Source organism: Scophthalmus maximus, chromosome 11, assembly GCF_022379125.1.
Source record: "Scophthalmus maximus strain ysfricsl-2021 chromosome 11, ASM2237912v1, whole genome shotgun sequence".
NCBI classification, from domain to species: domain Eukaryota; kingdom Metazoa; phylum Chordata; class Actinopteri; order Pleuronectiformes; family Scophthalmidae; genus Scophthalmus; species Scophthalmus maximus.
Window position 1 is genome coordinate 13,704,778 of NC_061525.1, and position 12,822 is coordinate 13,717,599.

At 43.4% G+C, this 12,822-nt stretch overlaps 1 protein-coding gene across 7 annotated transcripts in view; it reads right to left on the minus strand.

The window, feature by feature from the left end:
• Positions 1 to 307: 307 nt before the first annotated feature.
• The window catches only part of dock10 (dedicator of cytokinesis 10), a 55,092-nt gene continuing 42,577 nt past the window's right edge, over positions 308 to 12,822 (minus strand). For 4 of the 7 annotated variants that reach the window (XM_035623052.2, XM_035623051.2, XM_035623049.2 and 1 more), the window contains 21 exons: positions 12,584 to 12,698; positions 12,227 to 12,293; positions 11,808 to 11,855; positions 9,262 to 9,372; positions 8,625 to 8,737; positions 8,333 to 8,448; positions 7,749 to 7,886; positions 7,464 to 7,646; positions 7,272 to 7,382; positions 6,931 to 7,146; positions 6,763 to 6,820; positions 5,998 to 6,099; positions 5,373 to 5,479; positions 5,100 to 5,222; positions 4,893 to 5,006; positions 3,631 to 3,777; positions 3,273 to 3,483; positions 2,984 to 3,174; positions 2,802 to 2,902; positions 1,854 to 1,992; positions 308 to 1,386 (listed from right to left, as the gene is read on the minus strand). In XM_035623052.2, the coding sequence (XP_035478945.1) occupies positions 1,339 to 1,386; positions 1,854 to 1,992; positions 2,802 to 2,902; positions 2,984 to 3,174; positions 3,273 to 3,483; positions 3,631 to 3,777; positions 4,893 to 5,006; positions 5,100 to 5,222; positions 5,373 to 5,479; positions 5,998 to 6,099; positions 6,763 to 6,820; positions 6,931 to 7,146; positions 7,272 to 7,382; positions 7,464 to 7,646; positions 7,749 to 7,886; positions 8,333 to 8,448; positions 8,625 to 8,737; positions 9,262 to 9,372; positions 11,808 to 11,855; positions 12,227 to 12,293; positions 12,584 to 12,698 (2,559 nt within the window). In that variant the 3' untranslated portion in view covers positions 308 to 1,338. The remainder of the gene's footprint in view (positions 1,387 to 1,853; positions 1,993 to 2,801; positions 2,903 to 2,983; positions 3,175 to 3,272; positions 3,484 to 3,630; positions 3,778 to 4,892; positions 5,007 to 5,099; positions 5,223 to 5,372; positions 5,480 to 5,997; positions 6,100 to 6,762; positions 6,821 to 6,930; positions 7,147 to 7,271; positions 7,383 to 7,463; positions 7,647 to 7,748; positions 7,887 to 8,332; positions 8,449 to 8,624; positions 8,738 to 9,261; positions 9,373 to 11,807; positions 11,856 to 12,226; positions 12,294 to 12,583; positions 12,699 to 12,822) is intronic. The other 3 variants (XM_035623050.2, XM_035623055.2, XM_035623054.2) reach the window with 3 other exon arrangements.

Sequence of the window (12,822 nt, forward strand, 5' to 3'; positions counted from 1 at the left end):
TCTTGGCGCCCGGCTGGGTTTGCTCATTTCTGTTTTACAATTTTCTATCTATTGTGCATGTGAGGAATCTCATCATTATCTATTATTAGCTACAGGCAATGGACAGGATATGAGGGCCTGCTGTGCACAGCTGCAGCCGAGGCACAGTTTTCATTTCAGTTATTATCATTCAGCCTGATTGGAAACCTGGGCTAGTGTGATAATAGTGAGAAGAATGGGGATCTGAGGGTTCGATGCACTGTCCCGTGAAAAAATAAAAAAACATATGATTGGATGGTAAAATGCTGAGGAAAAAGACGGAAGTATAGTCATGAATTTTGCACATAAACAAAATTTTATTTAAATGTTATACATAAAACTTTAGTTTTTGTTCTTTTTTTTAAATTCAGCTAAACAAATATTTATACATTGTATATATTTATAAAAAAAGGAACATTTCAAACGTTTTAAATATTAATATTTCTTATTTACAATTCAAAACAGTACAGGAAATAATAACAGTAACAATGCAATTTCAATCATAAAAATGTTACAAAACATAATTTTTTTTTTTATGTTTCCATTTGAAAATTGGCAACATGATACTTCCAGAATGTTAGCTAGGATACAAAGTAGCAATGTGGCGCTGCTCTACATTCAAACAGGAACTGGGGCTGCGTTCAACTCCTCTTATTCTGGGTTTATCAAGACCTGTTTACAGACCTATGATTCAGACGTTTGTTTTTTTCTTTTCACATTAATCGCCTTGCGGGAAATGTTGAGATTTTGAATGCTATTCCACAGAAAAAAAATGCACTAGAAAGTTGTATAGTACATGTACAGCTGAACGCATCCCGAGCTCAGTAAGGTCACTGTTCTCTATAGGGCCAGGGTTGTGGAGAGAAGGCGCGCGTTGTATGTTTGTGTGCATGTGTGTATGAACATATGCATTGTATGTATTGGTCTGTGGGTGCGTCTGTCAGTGTGTGAGCTGATGAATCAGTTGAATCAGGGCAGGGGAATCCATTCAACAACAAGGGTCCAGTCTCTGAAACCAAAACAAACAGTAGCTAACAGTCCAGCAGCCTGGCCTCTACGGTAGATAGTCAACGTTCAACGACAGGACTAGAGACTACCACAACCACAGTCTACACACGTCTTCCCTTCTTTTCTCTACACTCGCCGCGAGGTCACGGTTCCACTAGCCCGCTGCTCCCTGCAGCAATGAACAACTACAGTCAAACAAACAAGCAAATGAGCCACTTCGCGGCTCAAACTGGCACTCCAGAGCGATTCAGGGGCAGAATGAAAAAAATGCCCTCCCTGGCACAAAGAATTTCTTGTGAGTCTATTGGCCATTCAGTAGGCGCTGTGCCGTTCCGTTCCTGGTTGTCTTGTGTGCGGAATCTAGACAAAAGCAAGGAGGAAAAGCTCGCATTGGAACAGGAAAATTCAAAAAGGAGGTGCACAAGCAGTTTGGCTTTTGGACAGATTGTAAAAGGCAGGGATATGGTTGGAAAGATAAAGTGGAGCAGGGAAGTGGCAAAGTGACAAGATGTCTTTCATGGGGGAATTTGATGAAATGACATACCAGTCTTAGACAGAGTGGGTAGAGAGCTGTTAGAGTGACAAGTGGCACTGGAATGAAGGACAATTTTCTGAAGCTGAAATGAGAAGCGGGAAAAAAAGTAGGAAGATAGAGAAAGAAGAAAAGAAAAAAAGTCATAACGGAAACTGATGTAACCTATAAAATAATGCCGTAGAAGAGATGCTGCTCATTATGCCATGCAACTGAAAAAGAATACTGTCAAATAAAAGCCACTGTGTGGTTATAAAATAAGTCTGGACACTCATTGGTGATTGCACAGTGAGACCTGCTCATTCATGATGCCAGACAGCTCAGTCAGCATGTCCCGGTAGTGAGCTCTCATCTCCTCTTGGTACTCCAGCTGGTCCTCCTTGATCAGACGCTCATTCACATCTAACGCCTGACCACAGGCTTCTGCAAACTGCCTGCAGGGACACAATGAAGTTTGTCTTAACGCAATGTGCTCATTGCTTATTAATGGTATCTATCTAGGTAAGCGTTTTTAGTCATTGTCACTGATCAATATTAAATATGATTTATATTTCGATATGGTTTTGTACCCAACTGGATTTTGGAACTACAGATGGGGAAGTGCCTAAAACCTGTATTCCCTCAAATGACCAGCAGATGGCGACTCCAGTCTATGGTTGGTTGCAAGAAGAAATGAGTGTGTATGGAAGTCTATGAGAAAATAAATGACTTCCTGAGGAGTTTATGGTCTCAATCGCTAGTTCCAAGTCTTCTCCATTACAGCATGATGTCCATTTAGTAAATTATGGTCTGATTTAGAGAAAAATACAGTCTAAATTTGGGGCAGGGATACAGCGTGTTTGACCGTTGGTTCTGTCCAATCGTGTAGGTTGTAGGTGGACGTGCGGTGGACGAGCTCTCAGTCAGACCCAGCCCCCGTTCGTCCAAAGGTGGTTACTTCTGGTTTCAAAAAAACAAAGATGACGCTGGCCAAAATGATAACTTGAGGCTTCTAAGTGGTAGTTCACAAACCAAAGGGTGACGGTGGGTTGCCACCTGATATTAACACAGCTCTATTTGCCCTTATCAAAATGTATGAGACTGCTTTGTGTCAAACATTTGCCCTGATAGAGTTCTCTTACAAAAATCTTGCCTTTATTATCAAATGCGTAAAACGGACCAAAGCATCCACAGCTTGTACTCTGCATGCTATAAGGAAAGAAAATAACAACACTTTGCACTGAATTGTGCAGTGAAGTCCTACCTGAAGATCTCCTTAAGCAGCTTGACCTGGTTGTCTGGGTATTTCTTGGCATTCTTCTCCTCTAAAAACGCCCTGGCGTAAGCCATAGGCCCCGCGTTGACCTGGGAAGGAGAATAACAGGTGAGACGAAACAAAGAAACCCAAATTAAATGTGCAGGTCTGTATCTCTGCAGAATCCCCACCTTGACACTGACGCTGCCCTGCAGTTTCAGCTGCAGCCGGATCATGTCCACCTCCTCCATGTTGCAGAGCTGGTTGAGCTCCGACACTTTACGCGACATCTCATCTATGGCAACTTCTATTGGGTTCATCTCTGTGCTCTGCTGCTCCACCACCTGGATACGCTTCTTTAGGTAGGGGAAGCTGGAGCTCGCTGAAGAGAAGGAAACAAATACCCACTAGTCTGTTACAAGGACAGAAACTGTACTGACAAAATGCTCACGGGAGTCAAAGTTGTAGACAAACACTCACTGGTCAATATGGTGCGTCTTTTGCACTGCTCCTCCACGTCTCCGTGTTTCTTCCCTGACAGAGTGAACGGCGTCTCAAACACAAAGCGGTTGATGTTGTGATGCCTCTCAAAATCCGTCCTTTTGTCCTGTTGCTCTTTCTCATCAAAGTAGGGCACCACGTACGTCACCTGAATGTAGGCAAACTTGGGGTCCAAGTCTTTCGGATTGACCTGTTTAAAAAAAAATATGATAAGCCAGTTTCTGTGAATATTTTTTAAGTTTCATATCTACAGTACACAACAGTGATTCACCCATAATCATTCACTTTGAACATACAACTCAAAAGTCTTTTTTTATGCCAAAATTAAGTCAGTTACCTTGTTGGAGTCTTGGATCATCTTGACATTATCAGCTCCAAACTTGTCGGAGTAGAGTTTCAGTAATCTCTGGGAGATTTCTGAGAGCCCCGTCAGCTTCGGCTCTTTGTAGATAAACTCTTTGCTCTCCTCCTCCTCGAAGAAACCCTACCAGAACACACACGCACACACTCATGAGCAAAGCTTGTTACATGTATGAGTGGGTGTGTTTGTACAAAGCAATATTAACTTGTACTGTAGATGATGTTGCCGTTGCTGTCTCAACAAACTGTGTACGTAGTCTTTTTTGTTGGGTGTTGCCCCCTTGTGGTTTCTTGACTCACAGGCACTAATGCATTTTTGTCACTTTGTTAGAACAAGTCAGGCGCAAACAGGGTGTCAGTGTTATGTTCTGTATGGGAGAGGTCAGAGGTCATTTATTAAAGCAGCAGAGGAAAAAAAATGTCAAAGGAGAATGCGGTTTATTGAACAGCATCCTCCGGTCCACAGTGGCTGTTTGACACCAGCTCTTCGTAATGTTTAGGGAGGGAACAGCTTCATCAATCGAGATTATGGGAGGCAAAATGGACCACAGCAAGCTTGACACAAGTCCTTCAAAAGGGTAAGAGCAGCGGATGTTAATCGTGGTAGAAAGGAGAGGAGAGGTAAAAGTGGTTAGCACTGAGGAAAAAGGAAAAATCAAAGACATATTAAACTTACCGCAATCTTGATATAGAATACAATATCAAAAAAGGGGGAAAAAAAGAGCAGACAGAGAAATTAAAGACACTGACTCATTCACTCGCTCCTTATCTTCCCATGTCCATGTCACTGTCGCTGTATCTCTCTCCTCCTTTTATCTCATATTCTCATTATGAGCTTTTAAAAACCCTTTCTTCATTTCAAAGCAGCCAAATGCCTGCATAGAAACCGTATATCCCCTCATTAACAAACTGAGAAGGTAGGTAAAAGATCCAGATTCAAACCACACAGTTCTTCTTAAAGATACAAATCCAGGGATTCAAAGATGGTGGTGAAAAAGGCTATGGATCTGTTAAACTCAGTGCTTAAACATTTAAAAAACTAAACAGCAAAGTCTCTATGTTGAGACGAAGGCACACAATACTGACACGTCCTTTCAGTTTAGATTTAGAGGATGCAGTTACAGTTATTGTACCAGACATATTTCAAACATATCTGTCAGCTCAGAAGACAAAGTGACTGTTATTTGTAATCTTTACGAATCCCGGGGGGGAAACGCGCAGGCCACAGTTGTTCCTCACCTGTCCGTAGAATGCTACACGGTAGTAGCGGCCGAAGAGACGCTTTTCTGAGTTCACCACCTCAGTCACCTTCAGGTAGGAGCGATGGATGTCATAGTACAGCTCTGACAACCTCTGTGGGCGCACACACACACACACACACACACAAAAAGTTCAATTCAGCTCAGTATGAGTGCACACACACACACACACAAGTGAAAGAGTTACCTTAAAATCCCTTCTCTTTTCAAAGACAGCAATGACAGGTTTGTTGATGTCAGCGATGAGCTCGTGTCTCTCGGATTTCCACAGGTAGTCCACACACAGCTCCAGCTGCTCGACCAGAGTGTCCTGCACAGTGCAACAACATCGGCAAGGACATTAGAGAGCAAGCGACTTCATCTTCTCAAACTTTCAACACTGGTTTTCATCATAAAATGCTACATTGGAGCAAAAAGTCTCCTTTATGAAGGTTGTTCACGATTAAAGGTGAACACTGACCTCAGTATAGGGCGTGTCCTGGGTGCCAGTGTCTTCCTTCATGGCACCCTCCTCCTTGACATTAGGGCTGATGCACATAAACGCCGCCCAGCCCATAGAGAACGATGCTGGGGTGTCAAACACGTTAAAGTGACATTAGGGCAAGTCATTCTACATACAAACCTGTGCACTTCACGCAAAAGGTCACACATTTCGCTGTTATGTCCAGTTTGTAAACATACAGATGCATGAAAATGCATCGGACACATACATAGAGTACATTCTTGTTTTTTAAATACAAGATGTGTAAAACATTTATTTTCTTACAGTCAAGCATTTTGCAGACTCATGCCAAATTAAAAACATCAAATGCGACTGCGCTTCATATCAAAACACAGTGACACTGCTTTCTTTTAATCCAGTGGGACAGTGAAGGTCAAACGGCGGCAGCATCATGTGCAAAACCTGACACAAACATACATCACTAAAATAAAAATAAAGGTGGTTAAGACTTGAAGGTTTGGCACCTGACAACCCGATATCCTTTCAATCCAAAACACGCCAACATCAACATCTTCCACCCAGTTGAAAGAAGTTCGGAACCTCCAACCCCTCCACCCAACAGCCCCCAGGCGCACACACTCACTGTCTTGATCTCGGGAGGTAGTTAGTAAGGAGCTACAGTTAAAGACAGGGCTTTCTTCAGGGGACACACTGGACATCCTGGCCTTGTCAGCTCTCCAGTAGCCTGTTTGGTAGGAGGGGAGGAGGAGGAGGTTTACAGAGTTTACGTCCACTTGCTTTTGCGTTCTATGCTCAAGGACAAGGCTCACGAATCATCCGAGCTGCTACACTAGCGACTCACACACCACTCGTTTAAGTAGAGCCCATGCAAAAAGAAAAAAGTCAGACACATGCAGCAAAAGACAGAAACATGCTGTAGCCTACGCGAGGACACATGCACACATAAGAACATCCCGATTTGCAGACAGAAAAAACCTACAGAAGAGCAAAATGTGTGGATGTGCGCCTTTATTTCTACTGGAGGACATGAATGGGAATGGCTTTTGCATGCAAAGACAGATCTACACAACTGGTTGGGTTCCTGGAATTTCCTTGTTAATACAAAGACACACTCGAGTCACCAGTGTGCTCACTTTCAGGCATACACATCAACCCCCATGATGATTTGACGTACTGATGCCTGAAAGTTTGAATGACCATGTTAGCAGAGAGAAAGAGAGGTTTACTGATGAACAAAAGATGACTATGATACGGATTAGAATACCATGTCTGCAAAAAATGCACACACCAGGAGTTTCACAGACCTGCATATACGCAGGTATTTGTGCATATGCATACACACACACAAACAAACCATGCTGCAAACCGCTTATATGTTAGCACTAACCTCTCCTCTTCAGCGATTCGGCGATCAGGGCGGAGATGTGGATGTAGCACATGGCAGCCTGAGGGAAAAACCGACACAGAACAGCCAACTTTAATGAATACTTCCCCCTTAGAGCAGCGTGTCTAGTTTCTGAAGTAAGGGCGCCCTAAAGAGTATAACATTTATAACCTCCGAGAGATCGCCATTGCGGACGTGGACCTTGGCCATGCTCTCCAGCCATGTGCGTCGCAGCTCAGGCGTGCTGGCGTAGGAGTTGGCCAAACTGTACTGAAGATCCACCAGCATCTCCGGATCCTTCTCGTGCTCCTTCATTTGCGCTGTGGCCATCAGAACCGTCCTGATCCGCTTGGTAAGGTCCTTCACCTCAGCGGGGAAGGGTGTGTTCTGCAGAAGATGTGTTAGGAACATTGATTTGAGTACAAAAGCAGACTGAGATACTTCTATAGAACAAACTAGACATCCCAATGGTTGATAGGAAAGCTGTAGTGTAACCATAGAACCTGCCATACCTTGAGCGGAGCATCTCCATTGGCAAAGTTATTGATGATAGCCAGGGACTGCTGAAATCTCGAACCTCCTATGCCAGCATCTGCTATCAACTGGCTCACTGCCTTGATAACCTGAAGTGGAAAGAGGAGTGTGGGGTTAGAACAATGTCACGCTGAATATTACATATTTATTCTACATTTGGTTTCCCTCACCTGTAGATGTGAGCGCACTATAGACTTCCCCTTGGTAAACTCAAAGTTTTTCCTCATGAAGAAATACAGCAGAGCAGCGGCCTCGGTCTGGGTGGAGCTGGATCGATGGTTACAGCACTTGAGGATCTCGTGGCACAGACAGCCACACAGGTCTGCCTTACCCTGGAAGAATGCACTGGGAAACTAGAGAAAGACATGAAGATAAAAGCACATGTAACCAAAAAAAAAAAGAAATAGCTGCAATCTTCAATTAGATGTCACATGTGTACATGAAGCTTGCGGGACCTTTTGGACAAAGAGCCTGAGTGCAGCGAAGACGTGCCGCAGAGTGGCAGTTGATTGGTTGATCTGAAAGAAGAGCAAGTAGGTGTCCAGCACCTTCTTCATCAATTCGTTCTGTCCGTCATCCAGCAACAGCTGCTTCTGAAAAAAGGAGATAAGATAAGATATTTCACTTTGAAATGTTTCACGCAAAGAGTACTCCGTTTTTCAAAACCACCGATTATTTTGAGCCACCAGGTGGCAGTAGAGGGCCAATGACTTTGCTTTAGAATGTGAATGAATGTGTTCAGGATTGACATTGCATTTCATTCTGGGTTCTGATATTATTATTTTGTCAATTTGATGATCAAAAACTAGGTAGATTGAAGTGTGCAATAGAAGTGGGAGAGAGATACCAGAAATCACCATTTTCTTTTTTTTTATCAGGAAGTTCAGAACTCAGATTTGACATCAAAATCTAAATGAATCATACTCAAATATTAGAGGCTTCACATGTCAGAATTATATAAATGACATAGATTAAAATTGTGTTCTCCTTTACAAAATAAAGCGTGTGTGGTGTAAAATGTAGTTTAAGGAACACAGACCTTGTGATGGAGAACAAAGAGCTCTAGAACATCCAGCACAGTGAGGGCCACCTCAGTGGACAGGTTCGCCTCAATGTCATTAGGACTCAGCGTGTCTCCATCCTGAATACTTCCATCTGGGAAGAGACTCACATATGAATAACTCAAATCCATCTCAGTGATCTTGTAGAGGGAGTGCAGAGGGCGCGCAGATTGTAAAGACTGTCAAATTCGGGATATTCGGCTGAATAAATACAATCTGACTTGCCCTAATATCAATTGGTGTGTGTTTGCATCAATGTGGGTTTGTTACCTGTCTCCATCATCTGCAACAGCTTGGGGTTGGTGAGGGCATTCTTGCCCCTGATGATGGGCATGGTTAGGGAGCGGGCATGCCGGTGACCTTCGCCCCCAGATGACGCCATCCTGGAGACCAAAGCACTGATCAGCAGCTGGTATCCATCAATGTTTTATTTACAATTACAACTGCACTGAAACTGTATTTATGTGTTACCTAATCAGTTTTAGAGATTTTGTAATTTCAGTAGTAGACAGGTAAATATAATACGCAAAGGATTCGCTGTTATCAGGAGTCTATTACCACACGGGAATACAGAGACACAGACTGGCAAATCACTGCAGGTATGACGAGGGGCATGCTGAGAACACAGTTACAGTCTAGAACATGGAAACACAGTGGTCACACAAATGATGAACACACAAAGGACGAGAATGAGTTCATCTAGATCTAAAGTGTTCACATAGTCGCTGTAGGTCGTGCCTACGTTTCAATAGTGTTGCCGCTAAAGAAACTGTTTAACATTTAGAGCCAATTAGCAGACTTTAGCATTAGCATTAGGAACAGCAACCACAGACTAAGTATCTTCACACAGTGCAACTCTGTCATCACTGCAGAGGAGGTGTTGGTCTTCCTGGTGGAGGGTGATTACCATTGTGGGAAGAGGCTGGAGGGATGAGAGGACTGGGAGGGGTAGTTAGAACCCTTCAGGGTGCCATTGGCCTGGGTGGACTGGGCCAGCTTTACTGCCGCTGCTAGCTTCCTGTTCATGAGCCAATCACATCACAGCTAACGTTAGTTAGTTAAGTTAAGACCAACATTGTTTTAGTGTTCACCGTCAGCATCAGCACTCGGTTATACTGTGGCATGCTAATAGTTGCTTGCCTGCAGTCAACAAAAACTGACCTCACTGCATTATTTTTGCACTTCTGTGACCTTGTCAGACATTTTAGATACAAGGTCACATAATATTCCAGTAAAGCTAAGTGAAATGCTGAAAGCATACAGGATCATTTGACCTTGGTGTGATGAGAGCTGCTAGTGTTATATAAAGGGGGAGGTCAGCCAAATAGAAAGGTTAGTGGTGTAGCAGGGTCAATGGTTTTTTAGTTTGCCATTAGTCAAATATTGCGTTAACCTTATGCCGACTCTTGGTAGAGTGTTGGTGGAAAGCAGAGGCTTGAGGTTGCCATTGATAAAGAACAGTTGACAGCATGGGAATTAAGATGTAAAGATGACATATGAAGCTGAATGTCAGCTAAGCTGCAGCGCAAATCAGCGGAGGAAATGGATTGCAACAAACAAATTGCGCAGCATTTCATATTCTTGTGATGCTCAGATGAGGCTCAATCGGAAATGACCGGCAAACTGTGCAAAGCAAACTGTGCCTTGGCCAAAAGACAAAGATACTGTGTAAGCCAACCAACACACTGGCCTAAGAGCACATCAGGCCAAGCAGCGGGTGGAGTATAGCCGTTCATTAAGGGAGGGCATGGAGGCGGAGGGTTACAAGGTCAACATGCAACATCCATGAGTGAAATATTTTACAGGGTATAAAGAGCAAAAAAACCAAAAACATCATACAGTGCCACCACTGATGTCAGCACACAAAGGGTTACTTCACGCAACAGAACATCAATAAAATGTGCAGTCACTATGATAAATTCATTAACAGCAGCAACATGCACAGAAGGGGAGGATATGAGGAATGGACTGAGGTGGAGACAAAAGCAAGGACAAACATGGAGAAAACCATATCATTCACCGTTATTTGTGTGCAGTGTATTTTGTGCATGTGTGTGTGCGTCTGTATCTTTGCTGAAGTCTAAACTGTGGCTCAGGTTAAGGAGGAGAGGCTCCATTCAGCATCACTGACAGAAACAGAATATGTTAGAGGAATGTCTTCTCACACACTGCTTATTGTTACCACGAGCGACAAGACAACAACACATAGTTTCATGCCAAATTTGAAAATTGTCGTTTTACATTCTAGATTTCAATAGTGAGTTCTTTCCTCGTCTGTTTAAAAAGAGGGTGGGGCTCGTGTACAGTGCGTTCATGCACCAGTCAGCATTTAGCAACAACTGACTCAATCTGATGACAGTTGTGGTGGTGTGCTTGTGTTGCTAGGCAACTGTCAGTCAAATGTGATCAAACCACATCCACACTCTCCCAATGAAACTTTTATATAATAGTAAATGCTTTTTTTTATAAATGCTTTTTCTAACTTTAACTTTTATTGTTGCAGTCGTCATAAATATATAATATATCAGAAAAATATTTAGGATTTGAAACCAAGGTGCTTCACTGATGAAATCGTTGTCTATCTCCTGAGCTCACTGGCTGGCTTCACGCTGCCAGACTAATTCATCACTGCTCGACTTCAATGGGTGCCCATTCTGACTCAGCTCGGCATCAAAGAGCTGAGGGAGACACTGACACGGGCACAGGAATACGACTGTGAGTCCCCCACGGCCTTGTATTACAGACGAATGTTAAGTATCCAAAAGCCCCAGACAGGCTCAACTATGTCTGAGAGCGCCTGCTCGGCTTCCAGCTATCTTTATTCTGTTAATGCCTCCACGCACAGTAAAGCAGTGTGTTCTCCCAGCCTTTTGTTGGCTTACATCTCAGCATCTCATTGCTGAAAGGAAAAAGAGGGCTAATTTAATTAGCTGGGAGGAACCAGAAGATGGAGGAGCCTCGCAGTGCCAATGGCTCAGCTCCAGTAAGAGCGCACGCACAGACACACACACACACACACACACACACACACACACGATAACAACCCCCATCCTATGCTTGCCAAATACTACAGTACAATATCCAGCAGTGATTCTCTCTCAACAGCAAGATCCAGGAGTTTCACCTCCCCCACTCTTTTTCTTTTCTTCCCTCCTTTACCTCTTCCCTCCTTGAAGCTGGTCCCTGAAGTGTGCACCCGCATACAGAACACATATTAGTATTTCTGCCCGACTATGTCTGATTCATTTATTTGCACGTGTTTGCACATGTGGCTGTGTGCCTGGAATGCATTTGCATGTGTGTGCATTCATGTGTGCTGATTATATGAATCATATATCAGTGGATGTGTGTTTGTGTGTGTGCGCGCTGTGTTATGTATGTTGAGTTAATAGGCATATGCATGTGAATGAGACCTGGTCCACCCCTTTGTTGACAAAAGCAGTACACACGTACCTTGCTATGTGGCGTTTCCCGAGGAACCTGAAGTGCTGAAGACACAGCCTGAGGAAAAGGAAAATGCAAAAATATCTTAGGTTGCAGTTTCCTTGTCTCTAAGTTTTGTTGAGAGCACGGGGTAAATTGAATACATGTCATCAAAGGGAGTTGTACCAGTGCAGACGACATGCTGACAAAACGGGAAGCACAGACAGTTAATTTACTGCACTGTTTGGTGGAAAGGAAGCTCCCGTTGGAATTACAGTCTGTTATTCTTCTCTCTCTATTGCTGTGTCATTACTTTCATCTGCTCCCCTCTGGCTACATTCCCCTTTTCTTCTCTTCTCACTTGCCCGGCCCCCATTGCTAAGTGTTTTTAGGGGCCTACAAGGAGCCTTTGGTAATACTCTGCTATGAAAAAAAGGAAGAGCACTTACTCAAGGATGTTAAAGAAGTCCGAGATCTCCTGGTGAATGGCTCGATGCCAGTAGGACACCAGCACATCTGGAAACAGGCACACAAAAGACGTGATGTCAGATTTGTCAGGGGTAGCCCGAAGCGTGAGCGGGTTATACCCTGGACGGGTCGCAAGCCCATCACAGGGGTGACATACAGAGACAAACAACCATTTAGAGTCTCCAATTAACTTTAGAGAAAACCCAACCATACACAGGAAAAAATTTAAACTCGCCATAATATAATATAATATAATATAACCCCTAACCCACTTTTGACAAGTGTATAGACAAAACTGTGCGATCTTTGAGTGTGAAAATTTGTAAGTCATTTATTACCCTCAGATATGGTTTTCATGATGTGCAAGAAGCACATGAGCAGGCTGCGGGTCTCTGCTTGGTCCAGTTTGTCACAGCGAGAGCCGTAGCCAATCAAGGACTGCGGCCGGGCAAACTGAGGAAAAGCATCCAGACAGAAATGCGGAAAAAAATAAAGAAAATTAACACCAGTTAAATTTCCAAGCTCGAAATGGGTGTTTTATAAGATGATGCAGTATTCTCAGATGGATTATTTCTAC